The 14,652-nt window shown below is 32.6% G+C and overlaps 1 protein-coding gene across 2 annotated transcripts in view; it reads left to right on the top strand.

Moving 5' to 3' along the window:
• The window catches only part of LOC126881594 (TRAF-type zinc finger domain-containing protein 1-like), a 75,826-nt gene that overhangs the window by 18,653 nt on the left and 42,521 nt on the right, over positions 1-14,652 (top strand). For both annotated transcript variants that reach the window (XM_050645956.1, XM_050645955.1), the window contains exon 2: positions 1,033-1,859. In XM_050645956.1, coding sequence (XP_050501913.1) covers positions 1,033-1,859 — 827 coding nt within the window. The remainder of the gene's footprint in view (positions 1-1,032; positions 1,860-14,652) is intronic.

Here is a 14,652-nt window from a genome sequence, read left to right as displayed (position 1 = left end):
AATTAAAACGCCTAAAAACACAATTTTTGCGAGCACGAAATTAACAATATCACGTGTGTTTTTATAGGTTATATGAAAACTATCCTAATATGCTTCTCACATCTTCACAGCTTCGTACATAGGTGGCGCTAGTAGTACTGAATATAATAAAGAAAGCTAAACGATGGTTTTATGAAAATTATGAGAAATATGTTGGGGGACCATTTTACCCAGGGGGACCATTTTATCTGACTTTCCCCTACCTTTTCACCATATGATTAAGTCTAGTTTTTCAATTGATTTTATAACGTATGGTTTTCCAAAAAATCCCTCAGACCGATAAAGTGCCAAATCTGCCATTATTTCAGCCGACTCATCACCATATTTTAAAGTTGCTAAATTATCTACAAACTCAGTTTCCTCAACTTGTTCTTCTCTGCTTAAATGAACACCATTCTAAATATTTGCACGTTAATATTGCACCAAAACAATACATATTGACACTGTAAACACCCTTGCTAGTGGTTCATGGGATTGGCCAAAATAATATACTTACCTACATATTTTTTAAATTATAATAATTTGACCCGTATCTAGTTTTTATTTTTGTTTCGGTTTTTGAAAATATAGAAAATATTTGCCGAGAATATTCTCGAGAGAATTTTCTGGCCGAGCGTATTCTCTTGAGAATATTCTCTTCTAACATCACTAGCCGTGAGTGGGTTGGTTCCGCATTCTGTAATGAGTGGAGTTCATCAAAGCTTTGTTTAAAATTTTCTATTTCATAGATTCACTGCGGTAGGTTTCATACATTTAATTGTTGTCTTGCATATTTCGTTTAAGGTAGTGTGACCTTGTTTTGTATCATTCGATCGGTGAACGACTGGGCAGGTGTTCTCTCCTGTTAAAAGACGCATTACCTATTGTTCTTAGAGTGTGAAGACCCAGTTGCTTCCAGCCTATTCTCTTAGTAACTGTTTCTGGTAGCGACTTTTTGTCTTGTATTATAACAATAATTTGATAATTAAGTAACTTTAAATATTTATTTTTCAGTAAAAAGGAAATCCCACAGCCCAACTATGTCATGCACACGATACACTGCGCAAGGAACATTACCTTGTGCAAGGTCTGCAAGGAACCGGTGCCCAAAGGCCAGTTCTCCGACCATGAAAAAACGTGCAGAAAGCCAGTTGAACCTAAACCACTGCCACCTCCTCCTACAAACTTCGAGAAGAGTTCGTATTACCAGACCAGAAAATCTATAGAAGACAAAAAGGCAGAAGCACGAAAAGAACGGTACATGCAGAAAATGGAACGATTAGTAGATACAGGGTATTCCTTAAAAGATAATTCTAGTAGATTCAACAGTACTTCAAGCAGAGATTCACCAAGTTGTGGTAGAGGCGCTCCAAGTTATGGAAGAGGTTCTCCAAGTTATGGAAGAGGTTCTCCAAGTTATGGAAAAGATGCAACAAATTTTAGCAGAGATTCAACAAGTTATGGTAGAGAAACCACCGTTAACTATGTCGAAGAGCCTTCCATAGAAGAGTCTACTAGATCTAGATACTCAAGTAGCAGTTTTAAGTCGAGTAACGAAGTTAAACAAAATGGCGTCATCAAAAAAAGAACAGAAGTTCAAAAGGAAGAAAAAGTCGAAGCGCCACAGCCTCTTCCTCCTTTAATTAAACGATCAGAACCGTCCAAATCCATGTTGCCTTGTAGATTCTGTGATTTAGAATTACCAAAATTAGAGCTTGAGGATCATGAGAATTATTGCGGTTCTAGAACTGACAAATGCTTGGAATGTGGTGAGTTGGTGATGTTCAAAGACAAACAAGTACACATGGATTCCAATCATGGATTTTTGAAGAAAAAAGGAGGTGAGTTTGAATTATTATTTTCTTTTTTTATTTTAGTAATGGTTTAAATTGCCAATGGCCACTAGGACCTGTAGTGCTGTTATATATAATATTTTAGATATTATTTTCACCCGTTTTCCAACATTAAAATGTGAAATCTTAAATCATCCATGTCTGTCCAATGAGGTCCAAAATGAGGTCGAGTGAATGTTTATAACCTAAAGATGGTATGAAAGGTGCGAATTGTGACCTCGGACTTCCTGTACCGAAGTTGCAACCGAAAGTACTGTTTTAAAGTCGCCGAAATAGTACAATGTGTATATTATTCGACGCGTCTTAGCAAGACGAGAACAAATATATTACTCCAGGGTAATAAGCTAGAAGTAGACCATGTTCGGGACACTCAAAGATCCAGGTAGCTGACTACTTTTTTAGTTATTCTATACCTATAGGATGAAAACCTACCTGTTTTCTGCCTAGAGTTAGCGTCCGTTTTTAATTATTAACAATTTAGTGCAAAAATCGCGATTTTTTCGATTTTTTCCACCCCATTCAAAAACTAAATTAGTCCAGGGCGCATCTGTTTTGAGATAGACGTTGAGAGGTGACTCAAATTTTTTTGCAGAAATTGCAATTGCAGAAAATAAATCAAATAATAATATTTGAGTTATCCTCCCTCTCAAAAAGGTCCGGAACATTGTTTAAATAATCAAAATGTCAAAAATTGAAGGAAAAATTCGATTTTTTTCTTCGTTTTTTGATTATAACTTTAAAAGTATTCATTTCCGAGAAAAGTTCTACTGACATAAAAGTTGCGCAATTAAATTTCCTACAATATAGAATTGGTTAAAAATTTAAAAAATAGTCACCCTTGTTGCAAAATAGCAATAATTGTGAAAAAAACATACAAAAACAAGTATTCGCATTTTACGTTTTTCAACCATTTATGCTACACTTAGGACCTTCATATTTCACCCTGAGAAACTTTGTGATACAGTAAAATAATACTTTAAATTTCATTAAGACCGGTTCAATAAATTTTGCAAAATAAATTTTGCAATCCAGCTTTCGTAAAAAAAATTCATTTTTTCAAACAGGACTGAAAATAAAGCAGATAGCAAGTTGAAAATTTTTTTGCACATAGAAGTGTACTGTACCTTTCGTTTGCAATTTTGCAAAATTAAAAACGATTAACACCACGGCGTCAGGATTTTTTTTAAATAAACATTAATTATTGGTGCTACGCGCAGGACAGCGGATAGTTTGCTCTGATTGGGCATTCCAATGAACGTATCTTTTCGATGATGAATTTTATATGGACGGCTGAAAGAGGAAGATTATCTCTGCCTGTTGTAAAGGAGCTTCTCAATATTAAAGCAAATTCTGCAATGTCATGTTCCGAATTCCATGACAAAATAAAAAATGACAAGCCACTTTTGAGAAAAATTATGTCTTCTGAAAAGTACGAAAGAAGAACAGATGAAGAACATCCTATCCCTGGGCCCAGTACAGACTAAGCATTTCGCATATTTAGGTACAATGTAGAGGTAGCAACACAGTCAAATTCACATTTTACATTTTCTACAACCCCTTGGCTTGGACTACCCCTGTCCGGATTTGGCCTTAATGAATTATGGTAACCCTAACCTTAGAACATTAGTGTTTCACCCAAAGTTGGGTATTAGGGTACTTAACAAACCCTCAAAATTTGAGACCGATCCATTAATTAGTTAAGAGTTATTCTAGTTGTTTATCCCAGAGACCTTTATTTTGCAATAACATAAGACAGAAAATAATAAAGATAGGGCAGTTCTGCATATGCCAAATGAAAGAAGAAAACTGATACTGTCAAAATGTACTAAAAAAACGGTAAAAAAATTATCTAATATAGTCAAAAATCCTAACGAGAAATTTGTGAAATTTTGTAGTTTAAAAACATTTAGAATAACTTTAAAAATATTGTCCGTAGAAAAAGTCATTTTACATATTAGAAAAGCTGGTATTTTACACGAATTTTTAAAATGTAGTTCAATTGGTGACTAGTCGTGGTAAGTGAAGGGGGAGCTGGGAGCCTACAAATACACGAGTTCAGAAACTAAAACAAGCAACTCAAAACTACTATCATTTTCTATATCTCGGGATCTACTGAATATATTTTGATAGTTCTTTTTTAATTAGTATGTAATTTTTCTGTACATTACAAATATGCAATTTGTCTAGACATTTATTAATTAATATTATTAATTAATTAATTAATATTATTAATTAATAATTATTATTAATTAACAGTCTAATTTGTTTAAACAATTTTTGAAAAAATAATGTTTTCCAAAAAATCCATGATTTTAATTATAATATCCCTATTAATCATAGAAAAAGTTAAGGTATACTTTAATAAATAAATTATCTTCAATAAATAATTATCTAATAAAAATCATTCATTTATTAAAGTGTACTTTAACTTTTTCTGTGATCATTAATGATACTATGATTAAAAAATAGATTTTTGTAAAAAAATATTTTTTCAAGAATTGTTTAAACAAATTAGACTGTTTATTAATTAATAAATTTATAAACAAATTGAATATTTGTAATGTACGTAAAAATTACATACCAATTAAAAAAAGAAAGATCAAAATCCTTTTGGATTTTGAACTCGCTGGATTTGTAGGTTCCCCCTAGTAATCGTTTGCACTACATTTTTGAAAAATCGTAGAGGGTGTTGTGAAGGTATAATGTTTGTGCAAATTTTTTAAAAACAAATACAAATCCCATTCTTTAAAATGCCATTAATGAGATTCCTTAATTATTATAAACAAATTAGCTGTGAATTAAAAAAAAAAACATATGGCTAAGTTTGTCCCAAATGAGCCCAGGCTAAATTTTTTTATTTGAAAATTCGTGTTAAAATACTACCTTTTCGACTATATAAAAAGATTGTTTCTACGGACAACATTTTTAAAGTTATTCTAAATGTTTATAAACTACAAAATTTTAAAAATTTGGCATTAGTATTTTTGACTACCTATGTTAATTCTTTTTTATCTTTTTTTTAATACATTTTGATACTATCACTCTTCTACTTTCATTTGGCATACTCAGAATTGCTCTATCTTCATTATTTTCTGTCTTATCTTATTGCAAAATAAAGGTCTCTTGGATAAACAAATAGAATAACTCTTAAACTAATTAATGGATCGGTCTCAAATTTTGAGGGTTTGTTAAGTACCTCAATATCCAACTTTGGGTGAAACACTAAAGTTCTAAGGTAGTTTTAGTAAAAGTTATTAACAAATAACGCTTTTCACTTATTTTGCAGTTTGCGTAGCAAAAAATTAACTTTATAACTTTCAAAAATCGGCATTTTGAAGGTTTTTCAAGGTTCTAAAGAACTGAAATTTGTAGTTTTATGTCAACTATCTAGTTTTTGAATGGAGTGCAAAAAATTGAAAAAGTCGCGATTTTTGCACTAAATTGTTAATAATTAAAAAACGGACGCGAACTCTAGGCAGGAAACTTTCTTCCTATAGGTCTACACTAACTAAAAAAGTAGTCAGCTACCTGGATCTTTGAGTGTCCCGAGAAAATCCTTATTACCCTGGATTATATATTATGTGCTTACACTTTCATGCCTGGCTATCTGTCCTTTAGCACAACTCCTTCGTCACTAGGCAAGATAGAGTTGATAAATGAGGTGTCGAATGAAAGCTTACAACCCAAGGATGATATTAAAAGTGAAAAATTTGATCATGGACTTCCGGTTCCAGAGTTGCTACCGGAAGTACTATTTTAAAGTCACCGAAATAGTATAAACGATATATTATTCGACGTGCCATAGCAAGATGAGATCAAATACGTACTTGCGCTTTTATATCACATCCGGTTAAAAAGTTGTAACTGTAAGTGCCACGTTGTAGTCGCAGAAACAGTACATGTGATATATCAATCGAAGCGTATGGAAAAGTCGACCTCGAATATTTTGTTCCGGTTTTGATGACAATTGCCAGTTGACTAAAGAAGAAGAAGATGAAGAAGAAAACGCAAATTGTACGATGTACTAACTTCAAATTGTAAGCGAATAAGGGATTTTTCACTTATTCCGCGACGATGAGCTGGCCAAATACCCAAGTAGGTGGAGGCCAATAAACTAAAGAAGAAGAAGACTCAAATCGTAATTGAAATCGTATACCAATAGAGGCGAAGTTCACAAAGAGTTGAAATATCGACTTCCGGTTCTATTCTTGTTACATTGGGTGAAAACCTAGGACTTACGAAGCCAATTGCTTGTTAGAGTTTGAGTTAATCATCAGTTTATTTTCGGGTATTTTCAAAAATTTTGGGTAATTTCCAGTCGTCATCATCCCCTTTAGTTATATGGCTTCATTCATTACATATATTTCTCAGCAGACCTTCTAGTTTACTCATAGATTATGTTCTAAAATATTATATTATGAGACTATGCCAATATATTGTCCTTTTCATGAGCATTTTTCAGTGCGTAACAATAGATAGGAAAAAGGGTAAGTCCGTGATAATATACATTTATGACATTTACTCTAATATGACATTTTAGTTAAATCTGAGAGTTGTCACATTTTATTCTCAATTTGGAATAAAAACAAATTATATGTGTTTCTTGCATTTATAAAATGGTATTTTCTTTGATTTGTATGGTCTTATAAATTATACAGATTATATTTGTAATATTATTATCTAATTAAAAAAAAATATTTTTTTATTATTGCGCCATCTATCGACAACTAGAATAATCACCGAACTAGAATAATTACCAAAGTAATCACCGACGTGCCTTTTTTTCTGTCACATACAATTTAATGCGTTAGAAAGAAATCGAAAAACTGTGAAGCACTGAAAGATGATCATGAGAAAAAAATATATACTATACCATCTGCTTACTACCAACAATTATGGACGCACTGGCGCCTACTGGCCGTTCAGGCCGTGCGACTTCAACGGATTTTATTCTCCTCGGAGAATTTCGGCCGTTCCGTTTGCGTGCTGGACTGTGCCGGGCCGAGCTGGCCGCGCATAATGGGTTACGTTGCATTTAAAACTATACAAATGAATTTGGACTGTCCTGTGCCGTGCCGGGCGTTCATAATGGGTTTCCTGCTTAAGAGGAAGTACAACGCTTAGCAAAATATATCGACGAACTGTTCGGTGCTGAAAGATTGGACCTGGAATACACAGAATTTACTCCAGAAAAAATAGGTCCAGATATTACTGGAAGAAGAAATAATACCCCGATTAAAACAATGAAGAGTGGGAAAAGCCCTGGAGCTGATATGCTTCTTATCCAAATACAAAAAATTATATATGAGAAGCACATTGATGTTTTAGTGACACTCTTGATTCAAATTTATATCAGGTGTATTACCCAAAAAGAAGACGCAAGAGAATGCAACGATCACCGCACCATTAGCTTGATGTTCCATGTGCTAAAGTTACTACAAAAGAAGAAAAGGTAAATAGAGTTCCCATTAACATTAGTTTGATATGCGGATGATACTGTTATCTTAGCCGAAAATGTTGAATATCTTCATAGATTGGTGACCAGAACTAGCCCGATCAAAGAACAATCTGACCCAAAAAAATAAAGGAAGGATAAAAATTTGGGAATAGGCATTTGAAATTGTTATTATACAAGAAAAAGTTTACAATTATTCTACATCCCCTCCATTTTACAAAAATGAGGGGATAACCCCCTTTTGGGGGGTGAAAAATGTACATTCAAAATTAGTCCGGAATTGGATAAAATGACTAATTCTAAGCAACTTTTGTTCTGTAGAGTTTTTCACTAAGTCAATACTTTTCGAGTTAAAAAACATGTTTTTGGACAGCTTTTCGCAAATAACTCAAAAAGTCAGTATTTTATCGAAAAAATATTGTGAGCAAAAATATAGCTTATAAAAATGTCAAAAAAATGATGTATGTACACATACTTATGTCCAAAAGTTTGGAATATTGGAATATTTCGTCTTTTTATTGATTTTTATATATAAACTTTTCTGAATAGTTAAACATCATTTTGTTTCAATTCTTAACAATACTAAATAAATCTCAAAACCAGATAAACGATATGCAAAAAAAATTATTTATTCTCTTGGAGTGAAAAACTTAGAAAGTACAACTTACATTTAAAAATAAATTAGTAAAGAAAAAAATAATTTTCAATAAAACTAATAATTAGTATTATTAGGAAATAATTTCCTCCATTGGCCTGTATGCATGCCTGTAGGCGATTTGGCATGCTGCCGATTAACTGGTCGAGCTGGGCTTGCGGAATTCTCTCCCATTCTTCATGAGCAGCATCTTTTAGTTCGCGAAGTGTAATAGCGGGATTGTTTCGCTTTTTGATGCGTGTTTTGAGAATGTCCCAAGCATAGATATTCCTTCTTCTTCCAGAAAATTTTGTACTGCTGCTGTTCGATGAGGAGGTGCGTTGTCATGCATAAACACAAATTCATCACCTACTGCCCCTCGGAATAGACGTACGAGAGGATTTAAAATTTCCTCGATGTACACAGCACCAGTAACACTTCTCTCCAGAACCAGCAGTGGCGTCCGTGTACCACTCATAATACCACCCCTAACCATAATACTGCCACCTTCAAACGGGACACGCGGTTGGGATGTTTTTAGTCGGGCTTGTCGTCCTGGGGTCCTCCAAACCAGTGTTCTTCGCGAATCAGATACCAAGCCAATTTTTGACTCATCAGAGAACATCAAGTTATTCCAGTTAGGACCATGTTGCACCATTTCTCTAGCCCATTGCAACCTTACTATTTTGTGTTTGTAGGTTAGTTTAGGAACATGTAAGGGCCTTCTACGATACAAATGTACCGCATTTAGTCGGCGTGCTATTGTTTGCCGTGAAATATTCAGTCCTTGCAGCCTAGAAATTTCTCTGGATATACAACTTGTGGATTCCAAACGATTTCTTCGAGCTATCAATGTTATCTGCCGATCTTGTGCTGCTGTTGTACATCGACTTCTACCACTTCTGGGATGATCCTTGACGTCATTTGTCTCTTGGATTTTTTTTTAATTTTCGATACAGCACTCTGAGTAACATCAACAATATTCGCGATATCACTTTGACTAAAGCCCTGTTGTAACAAAGCAATTACTCTATATCTGTCAAAGTGAGATATCACGTTCCTAGGCATTTTTAAATGGCTCAATTTAAATTTAAACACAGACTGAAATAATGTGTAAATACGCTAATCAGTTGAATGTGACTAAAATGGGCAAAATGATACAAAAACGATTCAAAGTTTTTATCATTTTCATGTAAAAACGCTCTAAAATGAATATCAACAACAGTTTTGAAACCACAACAGGCGTAGATATATTATTTGTACGTATTCCAAACTTCTGGACATGTGTGTATAAAGTCTGTATACCCAGTAGAAGCGGAGTTGTAGCTAATGAAATGTAGGATATCATCAAAATCAATTTAATACAGGATTTTACATTTTAAAAATCAATTAATTTCAAGTAGAAACCTCAAACATATTTCAATTTTAAGCAACCATTGAAATATTAAACTTTTACGTAGCGAAACTAACATCATCGGTTTGAAAATACTGCCAAATTTCATAGTACACATTAATCCTGAGATGTCGCATGTCATAGTAGACCAAAAATAAATTTTAAGCTGCGATTCAAAATTATTTAACATAGACGATTAAAATTTTTTTAAAAATATTAATGACTCTTCTATAAAGAAAGAAGAGAGATATATCGAGGACACGATGAGTACAGGAGATACTTAACCTATGGAAGGTTGCTCTGAAGCTATTTCCTTGTGGCATTTTTATAATTAAGTATTTTCTATGGGAAATAAGCCACAAGATTGATTTCATGTAATCGAATGAACTATCTTTTAGTAAAGTCGTCCCAGGAACGCAACTCATAAATATTGGCGATATCATTTTAAAGTCTTCTACTTTAAAATGTATAATATACGTCTGAATTGCCAATATAAATGAGTCAGATTAAATAAATTATTAGAAGAATTTTTTTACTTAGCAACAACATTTTTGTTTATTTTAATAGTATTTTGTATTTTGACAACGAAACCCGATTTGGGCTTCGAAACGTTAATAAATTCATTTTTTAGTAAAATTGTGGCTTATTTCCCATAGAAAATACTTAACTATGGAAGGTTGTCCTCAGATCGAACACTTCTAGAGGACTATTTTTCAAGGGCAACTCTTCAACTTCAACTTTTAACTCTTTGTGTTCGATAGCTTTTTTCCGCTATATCCGCAGGGAGTCAGATACTGATTACTGTATTTATTGAAATTATTGGATTAATTACCGTCGAAAGCCGACATGATCAACCAAAAATAAGATGAATCTGGTGATTTGGAGTTTATTCCTCTTAGTTTAAATCTCTTGTCTAATTTATTTGTCAGTATTGGAGATCTATAACAATTCCGCTTACTTTTTTTGCTATTATTAGCACAATTAAATACTTACCATTTATGAAATTTATTTACAATTTTTGATCAAATTTGTTATACAAACAATGACACTGACGTTACAAAGAATCACCAAAATTGTCATATTTCGCCGCTACTCACGCTGCTGGCATCGTTTCATGTACCCCCACCATCGGCACGCACAGAACGAATACATCGTTTTTAAACCAGGAGGAATAATTCAAATTTACCGCGCCGTAATGCTTGTTTGTAATTGGTCCAACCGTAGCGGGAAGTTTACTCCACTAAATTATGAAATTTGACACTATTTACATTTATGAAATTTTGACACTATTGACATTTAAAATTCATAGGTTTATTAGTTATATCCTCTATTTTATGTGTTTTCCGCGTTGGTCCTTTAATTTTTAGATTTTTATTCTGTATTTATTTATAAAAAACAGTTGTTTTAGAACTCTTTAGCGAGGTATTGCTATAATATGTAATATTTATGGATTACCGTCGAAAGCCAACATGATCAACCGAAAAGATGAATCCGGTGATTTTTCTAGTGTCATTGGGCGTAAATCTGTCTTTTGAGTTTACTCCTCCTAGTTCGACAACAGGAACCCGTGTTGAGCTTTCATGTTCCGCAAATTAAAAATTTTGAGCTCGTTCAACTGAGCAGGAATTTAATATTTTAGTGGGGGGCAGCCCCCCCCCCACTACTTAAAAATAAGAATATTTAATCGATTTTTGCGGCAGAATTACGAGCTATTTATGAGCTCCTGAAATGATATAGTTTCGATTTTTGAGCTCATCCCCTTCACCCCCAAACAACCTTTTAATTGATTTAACTTAAGAAAAAAATGCTGAGAAAACTTAAAATATATCGTATTGTGGGTATAATTCCTATAGCTTATCTAAGAATAAACTATTAAATCACGTGCATTTTGATTATTGAGCTACAACCCCTTCGCAAGACAACCACCCCATCTTCCCGGCTTAAGAGAGAGTTGTAGTTAAAATGCATTAAATTAATTATTTGGCGACTACATATCATTTAATAATTTATGAGCTCCCAAATTACGCGCATTTAGATCAGTAAATTACAATTTATTTTGTATAGTGCAGTCACTGAAGGTAAAAATCAACGATTACCTTTAATTTCGGTGAACCTTCATCGATTTTCACGAAAGTGGTCAAGTGATTTGGTCAGTGGTTAGGGGATACCTCAAGAAACAAAGGTGACATGGTACCACCTTGCGCCTTTACCCTGAGGATGGATACCACCCCTTCTCGTGGGTGAAAATTATTTTATAAAAGATAACTGCACAAATCAATAAAAGGACAAATTATAAGCAACATTTGTTATATAAAGTTATTAAAATAAGTCAATACTTAAGTTATTAAAGATCAAAGATTTTAATTATTCGTGAAAAGTGTTTTGCATGTTTTGAAGCGGTTTTTCGTAAATCACTGAAAAGCTGTAAGTTTTTACAAAAAAGTTAATAGTAGTTTAATTCGTATAGCTTATATTCTAAGAATAAACTCTTAAATCACGCGCATTTCGATTATTGAGCTACAACCCCTTTGCAAGAAAACCATCCCATATTCCCGGCTTTAGAGAGAGTTGTACTTAAAATAATTTAAATTAATTATTTGGCGACTACATATCGTTTAATAATTTATGAGCTCGCAAAATATACGCATCTCAATTATTGAATTGCAATTTTCTTTCTATAGTGCAGTCACTGAAGGTAAAAATCAACTATGACCTTCGATTTCGGTAAACCTTCATTCATTTTCACGAAAATTGGTGAGTGGATAGAGGATACCTCAAGAAACAAAAATAACAATAACAACTTGCAGTTTTAACCTGGGGTATATGTCACCCCTTCTCGGGGGTGAAAATTACTTTATTAAAAATAACTCCACAAATCGAGAGAGGGACAAATTCTAAGCAAAGTTTGTTATATATAATGTTATTGAAATAAATCAATACTTTTTGAGTTATTAAAGATCAAATAGTTTAATTTTTATGAAAGAAAATGCATGATTTAAAGCGACTTTTCATAAATAACTCAAAAACTGTAAGTTTTTACAAAGAAGTTTTTATCACTAAAATTGAAGCTAATAAAAAATGTAATAAATTGCTTACTTGAAAAACCCTTTAGTGTTAAGGGGATGGGTACGTATTTTCTGCTGCAATGGTATTTAAATGGGGATTCATTTTTTTCGAATCCTGAGAAAACTAATAAGTATTTTTGAAAAAATTTAAACGCAGAATGAATGATTACGTTCTTACCGAGGGCCGAAAGTCCCTGAAAACTTCTATAATGTCTATTTTAATAAGTTACAGGGGTGCAAAACTAAGAGAAAATGTAGTGTGATTTTTAATTTCAAATATCTCATTCAAAAGAAACTTTTTATTCATTCTAAGGGACTTTCGGCCCTCGGTAATAAAGTAATCTTTCATTCTGCGTTTAAATTTTTGAAAGATACTTATTAGTTTTCTCAGGATTCGAAAAAAATGATTACATTTAAAATACATTGAAAATTTTGACAGGCGTCAAAATGTTCCTTTCCTCTTAATTTAAAGTGAGTTATAGGTAATTAAATGTGTATTTTTTTCTGCGACTATTCAAATCTAAGGATTCAAGCTTAAATAACGGGAAAGCGATGCATTTTATAACACTTACTAAATATTTGTCAAAGTACTTAGAAATACCTATCAAATGAGCTCCAGAAAAAGTTGATAGCATCAAAATTTACACTAGAAAATGTTTTCCAAAAAAATGAATTTTTTTTTAATAACTGTTAATTTTTATGATATCAGGCACATCCAACTATTTGAAAGGTAATTTCAAGAGCTATAAAACTGTATTACGTTTAATCTTTCCAATTAATATTTTATTTTTTTAGGAAAATAGGTTAAAGGGCTCCAGTTACATTGATCTCGTAGTAAAATTTAGGCTTAAACGTTTCTATCTTCGTTATTTTGATTCATACAGAAATCAAAAGACAAGTAAAATCTTCGTTAATAAAAAAAACTCAAATTTCGTTATTTATAATTTTTTACGTGTATCGAGTATTGTTGGAGTTATTATTTTAAGTATGATTTAAAAAAAATCAAAATTTTTCAAATTTTCTTTAATTATTGGCATTTGATAATAACTTCAACAATACTCGATACACGTAAAAAAATGAAAACGAAATTTGAAGTTTTTTTTTATTAGCAAAGATTTTACATATCTTTTGATTTCTGTATGAATCAAAATAACGGAGATAGAAACGTTTAAGCCTAAATTTTACTACGAGAACAATGTAACTGGAGCCCTATAACCTATTATCCTAAAAAATAAAGTATTTGAAAGATTAAAAATGTAATACAATTTTATAGCGCTTGAAATTACCTTTCAAATAGTTGGATGTGCCTGATATCATAGAAATTTAGTTATTCAAAAAAAAAATTCATTTTTTTGGAAAAATTTTTGGAGCATAAATTTTGATGCTATAACAAATTTTGCTTATAGTTTGTCCTTTTATTGATTTGTGCAGTTATTTTTTATAAAATAATTTTCACCCCCGAGAAGGGGCGGTATCCACCCTCAGGGTAAAGCCGCAAGGTGGCACTATGTCACCATTGTTTCTTGAGATATCCACTGACCAATTTTCGTGAAAATCGATGAAGGTTCACCGAAATTGAAGGTAATCGTTGATTTTTACCTTCAGCGACCGCACTATACAAAATAAATTGCAATTTACTGATCTAAATGTGCGTAATTTGGGAGCTCATAAATTATTAAATGATATGTAGTCGCCAAATAATTAATTTAATGCATTTTAAGTACAACTCTCTCTTAAGCCGGGAAATGGGGTGGTTGTCTTGGAATGGGTTGTAGCTCAATAATCGAAATGCACGTGTTTTAATAGTTTATTCTTAGAATATATAAGCTATAGGAATTATATCCGCAATACGATATATTTTAAGTTTTCTCAGCATTTTTCTCTTAAGTTAAATCAATTAAAGGGTTGTTTAAGGGTGAAGGGGATGAGCTCAAAAATCGAAACTATGTATATCATTTCAAGAGCTCATAAATAGCTCGTAATTCTGCCGCAAAAATCGATTCAATATTCTTATTTTTAAGTAGTGGGGCAGCCCCCCCCCCCCACTAAAATATTAAATTCCTGCTCAGTGGAACGAGCTCAAAATTTTTAATTTGCGGAATATGAAAGCTCATAAATAGCTCATAAATCAGGGCTATTTGTTTTTTAATTTCTGCAAGTGGGGGGGGGCAGCTCAACACGGGTACAACAGGATATAGTGGCCATAAATATAATTATCAATAAACATATCGGGT

The sequence above is a fragment of the Diabrotica virgifera genome, chromosome 3 (assembly GCF_917563875.1).
Source record: "Diabrotica virgifera virgifera chromosome 3, PGI_DIABVI_V3a".
Taxonomy (NCBI): domain Eukaryota; kingdom Metazoa; phylum Arthropoda; class Insecta; order Coleoptera; family Chrysomelidae; genus Diabrotica; species Diabrotica virgifera.
Note: the sequence above shows the minus strand (reverse complement) of the source record. Positions and strands in the feature narration are given on the sequence as shown.